Genomic DNA, 18764 nt, shown 5'->3' with positions numbered 1-18764 from the left:
CACTTTCACACGCAAATACTATTGTTCCTCAAGTCAATGAGAAGCGTGAGGTATGGGGGTCATATTTTGCTGGATATGTCCTTCACAAGGAGAAGGATCCCTCTTTTTCCAAGAGTGAAGATGACAAGCCGTACTCTGTCCCCTCATCTCTTACTGGCTCTCACGAGGAGTGGAGTCCCTCCCTTCGTTCTGCTCTTCACGACGCATGTGCAACGACAATGCGTCGTGATGCACATTCATAGGGACACATTTTGCATGTTTACATCATCTTCAAAGAGAAAAATTACCACCCTTCCATATTATGTGGCTAAGCAGAGTCGGAAGCATTACAAGGAGGGAACTGAGAGCGAAGGAACGACTCCTTCGGTGCTCACAGTGAGAAGCAGCATTTCATACATAATGGGATGCGTCTCCTCCTCCAGCCCCTCCGTCTTTGACAAGTGCCTCAATAATCACCCCAGCATTAAACAAATGGGAAGGGTGGGGAGGACGGGGCAGCCAAGATAACGGCGAGAAAGCTGCAACAATCTCTTTTTGCTCTCACTACTCAAGAGTCGCGTACTGCGACCCCTTGAATGCTTGATTTTGAAGAGCCGTCCACGATGATCTCATCAAATGCGCGCCGCGGCCCTTGCGCGATTTCTCTTAGTGCTCGAGAGAAAAAAACTGGATTAGGTGTATATTAGGCTAGGGTACTGCACAGGTGGGCAAAAACGACTGAAAATAGCCTAAATGCGTTAAGTTAAGGTGCGGGGGCGTAGAGTGGAGCGGTCACCTCTGCGGCGGTGCCCGGTAGACGTCGTGGACGCGCAGCACGAGCAGCCTGAACGCGCACAGCACCCAGCAGAAGCCGACAACGTTGGCGCTCTTCATCTAACGGCGCCGGCACCGCGCCTCCTCTTCCCCAGGCCACGTCCACTCCTCGGGGCCGGCCGGCTCGCCACAAACAAACCAGCCGCCGCGTACTCTACTACTAATGCACCCACCGGCGGCCAGGCCGCCGCCGCCGCCGCCTCGCTCGCCTCGAACGGGAACGCGGGTATAGTCAGAGACCCTCCCCCGTTCGTCTCGCCCCCGTCTACCACGCACCCACGTGATGTCCGGGCCAAACAATTAAAGCCTCCCGATGCCGCAAGACACGCGGTCCATCTGCCGCACGTGTGTGTACGCAGTTGTGTCCAAGCGACGATGCCGGCACGAGACGTGTGGCCTACATGTTGAGCCCAATCGACTGTTCCTTTGCAGAACAGGTTTAACGTGGAATAGGTAATGAACACCAGTGGGGGCGAATCTATGGCCCGAGGACTATCCCGCACTTACTTGCCAAGTTACAAAAAAAAAGCGCTGGCCGACTCTTAATTAGGAAAGCGTCGACAACTTCCACCATACCCACTTGCAGTTCGTCTTCATGCCAACCCGCCCAACTTGTGCCACTATGGTCCTTCCTTCTTTTTTTTTCTTTCCTTTCTTTCTTTTTCTTTTTCTTTTTTTTTTTTTTTTTTTGCAAGAAGGCGGCGATGCACGTCGCAGGTGGTTTTGAAAGAAGAAAGTGTTTAGTGGGTCGAAGTCACTTCAGTGGTTTTTGTTCCTGCGGGCTTCATTCGTGTAGTTTTACGTCAAAAAAAAAAATACGGTGTTGGTCAGTCCCACGCCAATCATTCCACAAAAAGAGCTGGGTACACTTTCATCACATGACAATATCACGGTGACAGTGGACTGCCTCGTCGGTTGGCGATCGATCGATGTGTCGCTGATCTGATTGTAGGGTTTAACGCGCCGACGCAACGCAGGCGATGAGGCACGCCGTAGTGGAGGAGGGCTCCGGATTACTTTTGACCACCTGAGAATCTTTAACGTGAGCCGAAATCTCGTACACACGGGCGTTTTTGCTTTTCGCCTCCACCAGAAAAGCGGCTGCCGCGGCCGGGAATCGAGATCGATGTGTCGCTCCCTTCATCCCACTTCTGACACCATGTCTTGTCGGCGCAGGCGTGGAACACGGTAAGTCACGCGTCATACATGTATGTAACTCGAACCACCCGGGCACAGCGTGGGAAAGGCACCTTCAGCATCGTGCCTTGAAGTGCGCATCCACTACATAGACGACTCCCGACATCTTTTAATTTCGCAAATTAAAAAACGACAAATTGGGTGTTCGAAAAGAGGCATTTCCGAACGGAATCGAAAAAGAATTTCATCTAATCAACTAGCCATGCCAAATATTTTCCCGCAATAATATATTTCCCTAATCCCGCAGGACCGTTTCTAAGTGTAGGTAGTAACAAGTGTAGGCAGCAAGCGTGAAAAAACAAACAAAAAATGAACGAAGACGAGCATTTGAGTTTCCCTTTCACAACGTGTGACGCTGCCATGATTCGCTCTCGGGCGCTTTTTTTCTATCCTTTCTTTACCTCTCCATACTTTTTCTCTACCTTATTCTATTCTCCCCTTCTACTTTCCCATCCACCGGACTCGGTTGAATGCAGGTGAGCCCCCAGATGGCCTCAGTAATATCCCCAGTCCACTTCTTTTCATCCTTCTACCCGCCGCGGTGGCTCAGTGGCTAAGGCGTTGCGCTGCTGAGCACGAGGTCGCGGGTTCGATTCCCGGCCGCGGCGGCCGCTTTTCTGATGGAGGCGAAAAGCAAAAACGCCCGTGTGTACGAGATTTCGGCGCACGATGAAGATCCCCAGGTGGTCAAAATTAATCCGGAGCCCTCCACTACGGCGCGCCTCATCGCCTGCGTTGCGTCGGCGCGTTAAACCCTACAATCAATCAATCAATTTTCATCCTTCTAAAACCAAATCACATCCACCTCCCCCCCACCCCCTCATTCCCCACCCAACTTTGGAACTATGTATGTCTGGCGGCAGCAAACCGTTGCAGACGGTGCAAGCCGCATATTTCGCACTACGCCACAATATTATACCAAAACTGAATATTCGAAGACGCCGAACATCAGATTCTTGTATCGAATCGACAAGCACAGTACGACCTGTGCCCAAAATGTTGTATTGTGTGTGATGGTGGGCCAATATTCAAGTTTTTTTTTTAATTACTTGAGTTTAGACTGTCAAAACGACACGGTCGTGAAGTAGACAGGACACACGCACACAGTGCCAACTTCCAACTAAATTTATTGTACCACTGCGCAAAAATATTTACTGAAATAGCAGGGACGTCGCGTGTACGGGCATGAAATACATAAAAAAAATAATTCAGAGCCAGATGACAAGACCGGAACATTGTGAGGCAGAGAGAAAAAGAAGTAAGAATAACGTGCCTCCGCCGGCGCCAGTAAGTATAGCAGGCTCAGACAAGAAAGACAGTCATCCCCAATTAAATTGTTTTATGTATTTCATGCCCGTACAGGCACAGTCGCTGCCATTTCAGTAAATAATTTCGCACAGTGGCACAATAAACTTAGCAGGAAGTTGGCGCTGTGTGCGTCCCCTCTACCTCACGACCGTGCCGTTTGGCAATCGTACGCGCAAGTAATTAATGGATTACCAACACGCCCAGAGTGCTCCCGTTGTAAACGTTAGCTACTGTGGGGATAACGCTTACACGGTAACGTGAATCGGGGCAGCCGAGCCTCGTGCATTGAACAAACGATAACACGGAGTGGTTAGGTAGCGGCTAGCGCTCTTGAACGCGCGCGGCGTTTCACCGAGCACGCCTCAGCCTGACTGGGGGAGAGCGCGGCGCTTTTATCCCGGCCCTTACTAGCGCACCGTGGTATGAGGATCCCGCGATTTCGCACTCGGTCGGGCGCACAAACATTCGACGAGTACAGCCTAGCAACGCTTCCAGTGTGTACACTATCAAGGCACAACTCTCCATGTCAAAGCCTCGCCTGCTAGAACATTACCACAGGTCACAGTTCCGGTTGCTATCACTCGCGCTTGCTGCCGTGTTCCCGCTGGCGCTAAGAATACACACAGAAATTGGCCCGAGCCACAATTCTGGTGACCCGAACACGGTCCGAGAAGGACTATTGCAAGCCTAAGAGTTATAAGGCTCTGATTGCAGCCTCCAAACGAAGCCCCCGTCACGACACCGCCGACCACCACGGAGCTGGTACGCGTAGAGGGCGTCTATACCAGCCAAAAAAGAGCTCCGAAAACACACCGAGGCGACTGGCAACGCCGCCGCGCCTCGCTATATATCGCGATCGCCCACGGGCACTGGCCGATCCTTGAATACCCCCGTACACGCCACTCAGCTCTAACCCAAGACGACAGCGGCCGCGCATAAAAGGCGGCACTAACAAACTTCGCGCACGTGCGCCGTATAGTCTATCTATAGAAGCGGATCAAGTGTGTTTGTGCGTGTGTGTGTCGGGATCGGCGTGCGCTTCTCTGCACAGCGATAGCTGCTGATCAGCGCCGTATTCGACGCGCGGCCGGTCAAGCACGCCTCGCAATTAGCTGTGCCAACGATAGCCGCGTATTTATACGCCAGCCACTTGGCCAGTCCGGGCGACCGGAGTGGGAGGCGCGAAAGGGGGGGGACGCGCAACGAGGTTAGCCGCTCTCCCCGACGCTCGCACAGCGTAACGCGGTCAGTCTGCGCCCCAGGTCCGCCATGTGCGCCCACGACCACGATGAATAACGGCAGCCGACTGCGGACGCGTATGCACGGAGGTCTTCTCACCCGCTCAAGTTCCCACTGGTTTCGGCAGTGGACAGGCACGCGGTTGAAGGCACGCCTGCAGTGCAGCTTGGAAGCCATGCTTACGTCCAGAAACCTTGAGGCGGCTATATGGGATTTATTAAGATGTTACTTCAAAAAATTGCGCAAGAAAGGAGACACGGACGAAGTGAGGACAGACACATCCACTTCGTCCGTGCCCCCCCCCCCCTTTTTTTTTGCGCAATTTTTTTAAGTAATGCAGTGCCAGCCCAGAATACTACCCTTACATAACTAAACAGTTATATAACTAGGTAAGCCCGCATAACTACACCTAATTGATGCTCCCCCAAGTAGGCAGCAGAGACATGGGTATAATTGGGGAGGAGGAAGGGGGAAATTTTAAAATCTACTCTTTTTAACAAACTTCCCACTGATGACCGACCCACTTTCCCCCCGATTAAAAATTTGACAAAAATTTGACAGCCTTGTCCAACACTTCGGGTAAAGCAAAGGTGAGTGTTGCCCCCATGGTCCCTGTAAAGTGGCGTAGTTTAGACCCGGAGTTTTACGGGCACTCTAAGAAAATAAAAACACCATGTAATTATACTTTCAGGGTACCGTAGACGGCCTTGTGCTTCGGTCATTGAACTGCCGATGTTTTCCCGTATATCGCTATCATCACTAATTTGTTACTGAGAACACACATGTTTCGCCATGAGTAAGAACGGATATAGACGCCGAACGCTGTGTTTTCACAGCGAGCCTAAGACACCGAACGCACCATTCAATTGAAATAAAGTTGCTGTTTCCCACTCCTCCGCAGCTTTGCAAGGGCAAAAAAGTAAGATGACACGTATTCTATATAGTATCTTCCCCAGCACTGCTTCCCGAACCAGTATCCATGCGAATGCAGGTATGCACTTCGCATCCCTAGTCATTGTACTTAGCTGCATGTTTAACCGTAGGTCGTGACTCCCCGGGATTTCGCGAACGACCCAGCGGGCGGTCGCGAAACGTCTGGAGAACTTGAGACAGGAATAGCAAACGACGTGCTTAAGCCAAGCTCTTTCCGCTATTCTGCGTCACAAAAAAAAAAAAAAAAAAAAAAAAAAGCTAGTGATGTAGTCGACCCCGAAGTCTTTCAAAGCACTTGGCAAATACGGGGTCACGCGGCATTTGTGAGGCTTGGCAAAACTTCACTATCGCCCTTTTCGGCACGCTTCCACTTCAGCGCTGCTACCATATTTACTGTTGAGCAACTTTTCACTCTTGAGCGCTAAAGCCACGGGAGTTACAGGTTGCAGGTCATTATCAAAAGGGAGCTTACAATGGGGTAACAGCTTCTATGCTTCACCCCTCGTTTTGAGATGCAGTGCTTTAATAAACAAGGTCAATTTTGTACAAGGAACATTCCTACTGATATTGCTTGTGTTGTTGCTGTTTTGTAACGCTTGCAAACGCAACGACTTCTTGTGGCTATATTACCTGCCAAGATACTTCAGCTTCGATTTTGTAGCTACTGTCTCCTTCATACAATAAAAAGCTTGTGGTATCGCAAAAAAAAAAGAGAGAGAGAGAGAAAAACCCGAGGACTCCTCAACACTCCTTATGAGTTGCGGACGCCACAGAGTGCCTTTCTGCGTTTCGCGCTGTGCGTAACGGTTTTAGAGTTTTCTTCGTTGGTAGTATATGTTGTCGAGTTTTGTGACTGAATTAGTGCCATCGCCGTTTCGGTGCTGTACAGAGCCTGTCCACTTGCCACGAAGTGTGCACGTGCTATGACGCCCCGCCGCCAATGGGCGCGAACATTTTCGAGACTGCCACATTTCTGCACATCATCTGAACCTGCACCCAAAGACGGCATATGCCGTTCTTCACTAGCCTCACTAGATGAGGAACCCCAACCCCTCGCGGTTGACATGGCGGGTGACAGCATGCCACGTCAACCGCACCGCACAAACTTGAGGGTGAGTGACACAGACGCCAGCTTCTTCACTCAATGGGCCATTTAATGCTTTCCCATCTACAAACATTATACCACGGTGGAAAGAGCGAGAAGGATCGAGTCATAGTATTCCACACTTTATGGGTCGCACTGTCTTTTCTAAAATAGTACGGCAGCACTCACGCATCCAGATATAACGTGCCCTAATATAAAGGCCAAAGGCAAACGTCTGCCTCCACGACGACTCAAGTTGATCCCACGCTTCCCTTGAGTGAACCAAATCCGCGTGATCCGATACCGAGACATCCCTCACTGGAACAACGTGCTAGCAGGATACACCCGCACGCCCTGTTCGTGCACTGAAGACGACGCTCGATAAACGCAACTCGTACGGCACTCACCGCCGAGCTCGTTTTCTTCCCCTCGCTCTCCCTGGCCTCCCGCGTGGAATGGAGGTCAATCGATGGCTCCAGCACCTACTCAACGGAGAAACTGAGCGATGAAAAGAGCCGCGCCATTCCCTCCTGGTTTATCAACCCCTCCCCTGTCCGGCCTGGCCACGGCCGAACCAGCCCGCTTGTGGGGCAGCGAGCGCGCTGGCCACTTGCTCTCCTCCGGCTATCTCAGACGCCGACAGAGAAGTTTGCCCTGCTGCCCTCTAGACGTTGCCCAGGCACGAGAATAAGAGTGAAAGGTAGCAATCTGTTCCACTCAGGAACAGCTGTGCCTGCAGCTGTGTGCATTTCTCGTTTTGATCAAATAAACTTCACTGCGAAAGAAAAAACTTTCCCTCTCTCACTAAAACGCAAATAGATGAAGAGAGAAAGAGACCATGCAGTTGAACTTTTCAAAGAAATACCATTTCGAACACGGGTTATCGCTATGAGAATATTTCTTCTTAATACATTCCTAGCGCACCTGTCTTTTCAGGCTGCGCTCCGTGAACGGAACTGAAATTATGTTAATCTTACCTAGTATAAGTACTATTTTTTGTCCTATTTTATTCTAGACGCACACAGCAAGAACCGCGACACGCCATGACACGCCAACAAAGTTGACTTTGCCGCAAGATGCGACATTCTTTGTCGACGCGATTCTGTCCGCGGACGCAAAATTTTTTCGGAAACTAGCCATAGCCTCGGCAGGTAATACTCTAAGATTTGAATTTGAATGCAAGCACTACAATATGAGCCAAATGTCCCCTCCGTTTCCTCGGCGCACGTTGTTGCTGCCATGCTCACGCATTTTGCCATTTATGCAACGCCTTGTGCAGTTACGATTACTGATATAACATTTACGTCATGACGAGGAAAACATTGCCCCGAATAGTCTCCAACGAGCCGAATGGGTGCCTCCGAACTAACCAATGAGGAAAACAATGCCATTACCAATGCTATAGAAATATTGGACGACGCAGGGCGCACCGAGATATTGAATTGCAGATTCCCGCGTACGAAATAAGAACGCGAGGTAGTTGCTCGGCGACGTCTGAAGCCCACGCCGACGTTTGTTCCGACTAGACCATACTAAACAGTGTTTGCCATAACGCACCGACGTGGTAAAAGCAAAAAGGAAAAACGGAACATCATACGGCTATGATAGCAAAGAGATATCCGGAGTGCAATGCTCAAAACTGGCCATTTATATAAGCGCTCCCATTTGAGGAGCGAAGTTACAAAACCAAGTCAAAGCACGTAGATGGCACGCTTGAGCGAGGCCAGTTTTAAAAATGAGCCCCAAACGACGGGGTTTCAAAAAGGTAAACCCTACCACACGATACAGTCGGAAGTAGCGGGCGAAGAGAGGCGCTCAGAACCACGAGTGTCTAGACGTGCAACTGTCCCCGTATCGGCGCCGTGAGCGCGAGAAAAAAAGAAAACAGTTTCAGCACAAAGAAGTTCAGGCTCAGGAAAGTGTCCATTTGTAGAGGCGCTCAAACTGCGCGCCAACCAAACCACCGCGTCGAGCTCTTGTTTATGCGGCGCAGCAACGGGCTTCCGGGGGAGGGGGTGAGAGAAGGGAGAAAGAGAGGGGAAAATCGTTTTCAGGAAGACAATTAGGATGAGGAGGTGGCGAAAGAATAGCGCCCTACGCTATGCAACGAGTAGACGGGGGGGAAATAAGAAAGAAGCGGAAAACCCGCGTCTTTGGAGGAGTGCGTCAGCAGTCGCTCGGACTGGTGCCAAGAACGCAGGCGGTCAACGGACGAAGGAAGGTGTCGGTAACACCTCTGGCGTCGCTGCTAAGACGACGCGAATGACAGCGATGCCCGGGTGGCAGGCACACCATCCAGACAGCATCCAGGCCGCAAAGACGGGTCCGAGTTTTCACAGCAGCGAAGGCATGTCCTTAAAAACTTGCCAATGTAAATAATTAATGATTGCGCGCGAACATGAAGCATCGCTAGTGTCGTACGCTCGTTACTACATTCTCGGATTCGAGCTCCCGGCACTTACAGCACAACCGCAGTCAATCATAATCCAGCGTACAGACATGGAGGGCCTCATGACCCCCCTGGTTGATTGTTCGCATGGTTGCTAGAAAGAACGCCGCCATAACGACACCGCAACGAAAACAGGAAGCCTGACGCACGCACGTTAATTTAATACAAAAAACGCAGTGCTGCCCTATGTGCCTTTGTTCGGCCTGTTTGCAAAATGCAGCACTAGTAACTGTGCGAAAGGAAAACCTGGAGCGCGTTTCAATAGTTAAGGTGAGCCTCTACGGGTTTGGGGGGTGCCTTTACGCGATTTCCTCGATCATGTGGCTGCCGGGCACCAGCAGACAGCGCCGGTGTTCATACGCGAGCCATCCACGAGACGCACCTGTCAACAATGAGCTATATTCTTCCTATCTGTCTCGGCGCCACCAGTGCAACAGAGGCACATTTCCATGCGTCTCTGCAGAAGTAAGCCACTTTGGCTACGCCATCCCCGTCAAGGGGCAGGCCACTGTGCGCGTCTGCCTCATGGATATACCTAAGGACTAGGCGAACAGAACTAGAAGTCATCTAGCATTCGCAGCAATAAATACATATACTGCTCTTCCGCCATGCCTGGTCTGCGATAGACAGGAGGAAATCAAAGCCTGTTACAACACGTCGCCCTCCATTCACATAGCTTAAAAAAAACTGGGTTCAGCAAATGAAAAATAAGTGTCCACGTATGGATGCTGTGGGTTCCAGAGCACCGCGAAGCCCCAGGGGACACAGAAACAGACAGGCTGAGAACTGAGCTTAACATCTCCAACTTTCCTGGCATGCATACGACACTGACACTTCGAAGGCCCCCCAATCCATCGCAGACCCCACAGGACCCTTCCAGACAATCACACCCCGCGCTAATTTCCCCGCCCGTCCGCTATGCGCAATCGGAGGCCTGCCTCTCGCTGGCACGGTGACCACTCCAGGCTGGAGATTTTGCATATCGACCTCGTCTCAGAAGAGAACGCTTGATGCAAACGACGCACGGCAAACTCTCCCGATGACCGCTACCCATTTTGATGAAGTTGCCAAGCCGTAGCACAACTTTGCCGAGAAGCTCTTGGATAAGTACTCCCATCATGCCGACAGCCGCATGCACCATCATGCTTGGTTGCTTCTAGTGTCACCAAATAAACCACCCCACCTTAGCTCAATAAAAAAGTTCTCTCTCTCTCTCTCTCTCTCTCTCTCTCTCTCTCTCTCTCTCTCTCTCTCTCTCTCTCTCTCTCTCTCTCTCTCTCTCTCTCTCTCTCTCTCTCTCTCTCTCTCTCTCTCTCACCAAATAAAGGCTAAAAAAAGGTCACTAAATAACGCTTACTCAGTGGCTCTAGTTGCATCCCCCCTCCCGTACAAGAACAGTTTTATGAGCTCGCCATACTACATACATCGCGCACCACTACGTTATTTGCCCCACGTACCTGCCCTTTCCCTCAATGACCTCGGTCGAGGAGTGAACAAAGAATCAATAAGGACATTTGAATCAATCGCGTGCACGGCTTGGACAGCGCTGCAGCAGCGGTGCGCCCGCGCGTGTACATTTTGCTGTACGGCTCGCAGCGTACGGATGTCAATATCGGGTGTCCCAAACTGAAGACGACCCTCCAGCACGCAAGGCATAAAGGAAGATGCGTCCGACGTGTGGAACTTTTTAGTTAGCTTTCGGGGCATATAGCTGCATACGTAATGGCGCTAGCGCAACACATTTTGGGCTGTTTTCAGTTTCATTTAATAAATTTTGATCCACATGCGTGACACGCACACAAGTATAAATACAGAAAAAAATCACGAGTCATTCCATTTGGCGAAGGTGGATGACCAGTGAAAAGGCGGCACAGATAATAAGTGAAAGGATGAGCAATTTTCATTTATTTTGATCGTTGACGGCGGTTATCCCTAAGGAACACACATACGTACACGCACCGTGAAAATGATGTGCATTATAAGCTAATCGATTCAAAATGCGTATCTAAATGAGGAAACGCATAAGCTTGAGGTCCACATTACATTTTGAACGGCGTGCTACTTCGGTGGTATACGCGCTCGAATAGCGGGACGTTCGTTTTCAAACGCTTCGCGCTGAATGCCTCGACCTTCAAGGACACGTGGAGCCTCAGGAGTTTTCGTTCGTGGACATAAAAAAATGAAATCCGAGCCATACAAAATCTTAAAATGACCCTTTCCCGAGAAATTGATAGCGTGAATACCAAATATAAACTCCCGACCGAAAACGTGGGCGGGCGAGCGAACGAGCAAGCAACAAAGCGACTGGCTGAGCGCGCGTCCATGCACAACCAACAGGACCCAGAGAAAACAAGCCATGAAGTCATAGGCGTGTTCGAGGCACCAAAGCAGCGTTATATGCGAAAGGTGAAGTGGGACCACGTGATGAAACGCTGATATATGCCTCCACAGACAGCGTTGAAAACAGCTGACAAGTATACAGAGCTTGATACTAGACGATTGCTCTGGTGAACAGAAAAGAGCAGTAGTCAGGTGAATAATACTTTACAAACAGTCCGTCCCCGGTTTTTTTGCACAGCCTATAAATTTTGTACATACAACTCCAACATCTCCAAAGAAGCAGCGGGGCATGACAACACGCGTATCGCGCGGTCGGAGCTCGCCAATTCGAACTCGAAGGCGAGCGATATGAAATTAAAGCGGAGTTAGAAATAAAGGTTGTTGTTGTTGTTTCACGTCTTTATTTCACTTGAATTTCCCCTGGGGGGCTGCTGTAAAATGAAAAAGGAAGAGCTGAAAAAAAAATAAAAAAGGAAGGAACGAGGTCCTGGGCAGTTGCGGAACGGGGACCCACGGCGCCATTGTCAACATGCATGCAAGCAAGTTCGAGTTGATCAGATTCGACTGTCTCTTTAGCACATTTGCTCACAATGTCCTTCCCGCATGCAATTCCAAGACGGGTTGAGTACCGCCTTCATATTTTTGTTTTTGGTTCCAACCAATATTTTAAATTTGCACGATTGGCGATAGTAGGTAACATCATCCGGAATACCAGTGAGGCTACAATAGATAGGTGCAAATGCATACTAGGAAGCCTCTCTGGGACACAAACAACACTCCCTCATCCGAAAAGTATCTGCACTGGATTCCGACAGCGTAGAATAGGGGCGGTTGGAGGTTTATGTGAGCGACCTTCGTCCTGCAGTGGACGTACATAAGCTGATTGCGATTATGATTATTGGCGGAACAGCGGTTACAACAACTTCTCGCTCGCCGTTCTTAAAAAAAAAAGAACAAAATTTGTTGCTGGATACCTACAGTGGTGTAAAAGTTGAGAATACCATCTGTACATTCCTGTATCTTAAGGTCAACAAACAGCAGCAAAAGCCGTTACGTTAAATAGCTGCAGGGAGGCTTTTTTCTTTTTTTTGAACATACACGTTTAAAAACACCGTTCGGTCTGCTTCACCCCAACGTATCTTCATGACATACCCCAGCAATCTAAGGGGCAAAACAGGCTCACGACGAGGCTAACCGTAATATTATGTCTCGTTAATATGGGCGCCTCCGTTCCCCAGAAAAATCGTCTATAATGTCAGCCGTCCATAACAACGAATAAAGGCCAAAAACACAAACATTAAAGAATATTCGTTTAAGGAAAGCTCGCTTCAGGAAGAATCGTTTAAGGGAACATAAGGGAAATCTCCGTCCGTTTACGCTTAACACCAGCGATTGCCTCCACCGAACTGATCAGAGAAGCCTTGTCCTTTATCGTCCTGTTATCTTCTGAGCCTCAGGACTTGCTCTTTCCGGCGTATGCCGTGCTGGGAAATCTCGTTTGATAGAGAAAGGGTGTCACCCTGTCGTCACTACGCTGATCACGAATGTTCTCGATCTCATTCGATGGTACTGGAAGGAACAGCGTTCCGAGATAAATGCGTGCTTCAGCTTTGTGTACTTCGGCAAAAAGTGAATTCCTGGTGCGCGCTGGGGCCTCGGGGGTAACCAGTCATCTTTTCTCTTTTTTACTTTGTGGACCCGTGTCCATAATAACGAGGCAAAAATGCGCCTATTTACCCGTTTCGTCCCCAAAATAGCCGTCCATAGTCAAGACTGCGGGTTTCTATATTAACGGAGCAGAACTGCATGGCGAGAGACCGGCCGCCGAAAATTTCGTCCATATTGCGGGGTGTCTATATTAACGGTGTCCACATTAACGAGACATAGCTGCACCGGCAACCAAAAAATGCGACCTGCACTGTGACATTACGCGGCCAAGTTATTCGCCAGATTTTCTCCATCAGACGCTGCAATTTGTCGTCCAGGCGCATTGTGGCGCACTAATATGATCCCTACTTAGCACGAAGCGACGAACACTTCGTTTGCAGAGATGGGGTGGGCAGGGCTTCGGCTGCCTTTTATTGTCTACCCAGTGGTTCTCGAATGGGGGTCCGCGAGAGCATTTGAAGGGTCCGCGAAGCCTCCTCCAAAACATTTCCCTCGCCCTTCTTTTCTCCATTTTGCCAGAACTTGCTGGTAATGCAAAAAGGTGGCTTCGCCACGTGACATGTACGCTTAGTTTCTCCGCGTAGCACTTATTTTAACATCTGATCTTTTGCACGACACGCCAGCTATGAGGGGGGGAAAACAGGCACAGGAAAGCAAGCATATAGGTGTTGAGGAGACTTTTAGATTCAACAGAAAATGGTTTAACATCACGACACGCATCGTCATAGATGTCAAGGACAAAAGGCGCGCATTAAATAAGTGCGTGGGCGACGAAGCTGCAAGTGCAAATTGCTTGCCATCATGACGTCGATCCACATAATTTCATCGTGAGTCCCCCACCACTTTCGCATGCCCAAAACGGGTCCCCGGCGCACCCATGGCTGAGAACCACTGGTCTAACCAACCATACAATGCGGTCGGTACGGAAGTAAACACAGACGAATGTACAACCCGCGGACCATGAAAGAAGACGCACGCTGTCAAGCGCACTTATCTCCTAAACGCACGCAATTACGCAATCAACTTCCCAACGCAAGCTATGTCAACTTTCAGCTCGGGGACGTCGCTTGTCTCCAGTTGGAGCGCATGTTCGTCTGCTGGGACCGGTCGTAACTTGCTCCGGGCGCCGCATTAGGTTCGGTCGCCGACCTTCGCCGGTGCGGCAGACATTTTCCCCCTCGTACCGTGAACTACATCTGCTCGCGGTTATCGCCACGGCGCGAGAAAAGCCGCAGCAGCTCCTCGCTGTTTACGCCACTGCTAACGCGAAGATAATTTTCCCCGTGGTCGTTTAACGGCCTATTGAGCTGCACTCCTTTTCTCCCAAAGACCCGCAATTTTCGTCGTCAGCCCCGGGAAAAGAGCGCGCGGTCAAGGATCATTCGCCGGTTTCTGACGGGCTCACAGCTGCCGATTAGGTGCCATATGTTGCTTCGGTTGAACCCTTTCGGGGGGACCTCTTCGCGATAAATATTTCAGGCGGCAAGAGCCGGAGAAGGAGATTCCGGAAATCGAGTGATTACGGCTGAGTCGATATGTGCGCCAGTACTCGGAGCGTATCAAGGGTGGACGAAAAGAGATAACTGGGCGAGTTGGCGTGATTCTATTTGAAATCATAGCGGGTCGAAAAGGACTCGGACGGCGAGAAGGCACACGCGCTGACTGGCAACATATTTCTTTCCTGCTTTGGGGGGGGGGGACTACCACTATAGGCTGCGCGTGCACCTTGTTTTATAACCTAACGCCCTTGACTTACAAGTACTAAAAATAAACATGACGCAACAGCAAAGACGAAATGATAACTTTCTAACAGTATGTCTAAAAACACTGTCGCCTCAAATGTGTTCGCCAGCTTTGTGCTGCCTTGCATGAGAAATACGAAGTCAAAAAACAATAGTGGAGGAGGGAGAAAGACGAAGGTGGAGCATTTATGATTTCAGCTGTGATACACAAGACTGAAAAAAAAAAAAAACGGAAAGCAATCACGGGCACGGTATACGCGCTGAGACATCTGCACTGATACTTTTGCGCGGTCAACCTGAGTCTATTGGCGAACAGCGGCAGATGCGCATCCACGCGCGAACCGACAGAATAGTGATGAGAGATGCGACGATAGTGCCCACCGCGAAGGTTGGTGGCTGCAGACGTGGGCATGATTTGTTGTGCACGGGCTACTAGTCATTTCACGGTTTACAGCCCGTTCACTGACGCAAGAAGGCCACGGTCTCTTCGATAGACAGACGAGATTGTCTTGAGAATTCCACCCCTGCGGATAAAATCGCTACGGGGTTACCGAAGCTGAGCCATGAGACGCACCACAGCGCATTGAGCGTACGGCTGCGAATTACTACAGATCACCTGGGGGATATTGCACCTATTCTGAAATCATGTACACACAGGAAGTAGCGCAGACACGTAGCCGCCCGGATGTCGAACGGCGAAGCGCAGCGCCCAGCCACTAAGGCACAACGATGGGATCCGATCCAAAATGAAAATAAGTCGTTCGCGGGATGCAGCACTCTGTATTCACTTTTGTCCCTCAGAGAACGGCGTCCTCTGCAAGGGGTCAATGCCGACAGAGGCACGCACGAGCTCGCGCCAGCGTATGTGCGTGCGCTCATGTTCACCCACGGTTGCATGATTACCGCAGCAGCTGGAGGCTACACGCCTGAATACAAATGGACGCCCAGCCGGCCCGATAGTCCCCATTCACAACACACCGAACCACTCGGGGCTTAGTTCAGCCTAACGTCCTTGTACACGGGCCGCCGGTTTAATACGATACACGGTTTGATCGTGGCAGCGTATACATACGGATATACGCATGGATATTTTGCATTAGCGTGCCAACAGCCGTCGTTCCATGGCAGATAAGGCAGAAATGGCGCAATTTGCAGTCCTAGTCACAGATAACGCTGTACGCCGACGCCAGAGCAGCACCCGCAAAACGAGCAGACGACGCTAAGCGCTGCGGTTTAGCGCGCCAGAGAAACTCTTTTAGGGCAACAACGTGCGCCACAGCGGGAGCTCCGCTGTTCGGTCGGTATACAACTTGAAGCTATTTGACAAACATGCACATATACAAATAGTGCATAGGAGCGTTTTCGCATTTCGACTCATCTACTTTTTACTCCAGCAGCACGGGAAAGGCGATTCTTCGGGCATCGGACGCTTCAAATCGTTGCCCCAGGAAAACTAACATAAAAAGAAAGGCGAAGAGAACAGCAAGTTGCGTATACGCTAGGCATGCGAGCACTGCCGACACTCGCCGCGGGTATACCGCAACCCTACATTTCGTCGTAATAAAAATCGGAGCCTACAGACGGCACACGTCCGGCCAGTGAGTGTAACCACTGAAGAATTGACCACCCAGCCGCTCTTCTTTCGATAACCCGGGCGCAGGCAAGCTTGCGTGACCAAAACGAGTTCAGAGCTGGCAGCCGTTCAAAGCGGCGGGAGTTGCGATGTCGACGACATAACGCCACTCGGTTGAGCAACATTCACGTGACGAAGCGCAAAAAAAAAAAAAAGCCACGTGGCGCGGAGGGCGATCGCGAAGGTGACGCATTACTACACGCTCCCGGAACTAGATGCCACGGCACCGCGTTCTCATCTTTCGAAGGGAAATAATGAGCTCCTTAGAGCAGCTCAGCGGGTGGTTCTAAAGGAGCAGTCGCATGGCTGGCACCGGTGTTAATATGAGCGAACATTTGCGGAAAAGAGCGACATCATTTATACGGGAAGGTACTCTCAGCGCGACTTAAGGAAACCATCTTATCTTTGTGCAGCTATTCGCAAAAGCAGCGCGGGCAGCGGCAGACAAATTCTTAAATCCCTTTAGATAATACTGCAATAAACGCAAATTTCAAACATTTAATTTTGGGGATTTCGCCGGCCGAAGTATACACCAGCTCTATGGAAGCGCACCGTATAGTGGAGGAATCCGGACTACTCACGGCCAACTGGGGATCTTGAACGCGCGCCGAAATGTTGACACGCGTGCAATAAATATCCAGCAGCTGAAATGGCTGCTTTGCTGTATGCCCCACCTTGCAGCTGCCACGCGGCGTATGATTCGCTCCTATAAACAGACAAGTCACGGGACACCTGTAACGGCTTGTTGGAGACAGTGCAGAAACTAATACTATTTCACTGTGCGGTCGACTCCCGACGCTACCGAGCTACAACACTGGTGTGGAAATCGATGCCCACAAGCGGGTTCAGGCAGTCGTGCGGATAACTGCCACTGTACGTCAGCCGGTATTGACAAATTACGATACCTCTTAAAACTCAAAACACTTTCACCAGGGCATTTTCGAATGAAGTGGCGTCGGAATCAACTCAACAAATTCCTTCTCAAATAGATCAGAAATATTCACTTTTCAAAAACAGTTCCCTTTTCAAATAGCTGGCTTCGCATTTTCGAATGCCATGACCATATAACCACCAGCCAAGTCAGCACAGTCGACGGTACACGAGGCTTATCTGCGCTTCCGTTTAGCCGCATAACACGAAAGCACAGCATATGGCTATCTTAGTTCACTGGTCACCTACTAGGCTCTCTACGCATGCACAAAAAGAAGGCGCACATCAGCCACGAATGTCCCACGCCTTCCCAGACTTCTCGACATCACGTGTCGCAGAGAGGAAGTTGATTGATTGATTGATTGATTGTGGGGTTTAACGCGCCGACGCAACGCAGGCGATGAGGCGCGCCGTAGTGGAGGGCTCCGGATTAATTTTGACCACCTGGGGATCTTTATCGTGCGCCGAAATCTCGTACACACGGGCGTTTTTGCTTTTCGCCTCCATCAGAAAAGCGGCCGCCGCGGCCGGGAATCGAACCCGCGACCTTGTGCTCAGCAGCGCGCAGAGAGGAAGTGGAAAAACAAGGGAAGACGGTGAGGACGTTTAAACTATGTGCACGCATAAGATGTTCTGTTCTGGGTAAGATGATGTCTATAGCAAACCTGCGGAGGCTTATTTACTCCTTCAACCAACAATCACCATTTATTGCGTTCGCAGTGAACACGGGAAATACACCTAAACAGACAAATTAGCAACATAAACACCCGCCAACTTTGCGAAGAATGAACACCAGAAACCACAAACCGTAGGCACGAAACACCAGAAAACAGCAGTAGCTTCCGCTTTCCTTCGCGAACAAAAGAAGGGGGAAATTACGGAACAGCGTAGTGGCCTGCGTCGCGTGGGAATGGCAGCAACCGCTGCCGGAAGCATCACATTATTGCTAAGCACGAACGCAGTGCCCATCAAAGCGTTGTTGAACGAAAAAATATGCGTGCCGAAAGAAGAATGCCTTAGCACGACGGCCCGCAGTAAAATCCGGCAAGGACATCGCCCGGAAGCCGGAATATAGCAGGCAAATCGTGCAGTGGAAGCTGAAAGTGGCCGTCCAGAGCGGCTCATTTAGTGAAGATAAATCTAGCTTGAAAAACCCTTTTCGCTTCGAAAAATATCTAGCGGTTCTGGACCAGGTCAAGCTGGAGAAGGCCACGCAAGCCGCGCATACAGTTCTCACGCGAGCGGACTGAAAGCTTCCTAGCCTGCTGGTTGTCGCGTACCGCCAAATCAAGAAACCGATACCCAAGGCCACGAATCAAATGAAAAGCCAACCTAACCCACAAAGCGAGCGCACACAGAAGACAAATGCTCTACGCCCAGCGAGGCCGCCCAGCCGTGAGCGGAAAGCACGCATTCCAACTCCACGGC

General features: G+C 50.4%; 1 protein-coding gene across 7 annotated transcripts in view; it reads right to left on the bottom strand.

Annotated features, from left to right (window-relative positions):
• Window positions 1-18764, bottom strand: part of LOC144146789 (SUN domain-containing ossification factor) — a 111761-nt gene that overhangs the window by 42100 nt on the left and 50897 nt on the right. For 2 of the 7 annotated variants that reach the window (XM_077678737.1, XM_077678734.1), the window contains exon 1: window positions 776-930. The exons of 1 other annotated variant lie outside the window; for it this stretch is intronic. In XM_077678737.1, coding sequence (XP_077534863.1) covers window positions 776-873 — 98 coding nt within the window. In that variant the 5' untranslated portion in view covers window positions 874-930. Of the gene's footprint in view, window positions 1-775; window positions 931-18764 lie in introns of those variants that run through there. 4 more of the 7 variants (XM_077678725.1, XM_077678748.1, XM_077678750.1 and 1 more) reach the window with 3 other exon arrangements.

The sequence above is a fragment of the Haemaphysalis longicornis genome, unplaced genomic scaffold (genome assembly GCF_048455015.1).
Source record: "Haemaphysalis longicornis isolate Haplotype H1 unplaced genomic scaffold, Haemaphysalis longicornis Haplotype H1 scaffold_1, whole genome shotgun sequence".
NCBI lineage: Eukaryota > Metazoa > Arthropoda > Arachnida > Ixodida > Ixodidae > Haemaphysalis > Haemaphysalis longicornis.
The sequence above is the reverse complement of the archived record's forward strand: the minus strand, read 5'-3'. Positions and strand labels throughout refer to the sequence as shown.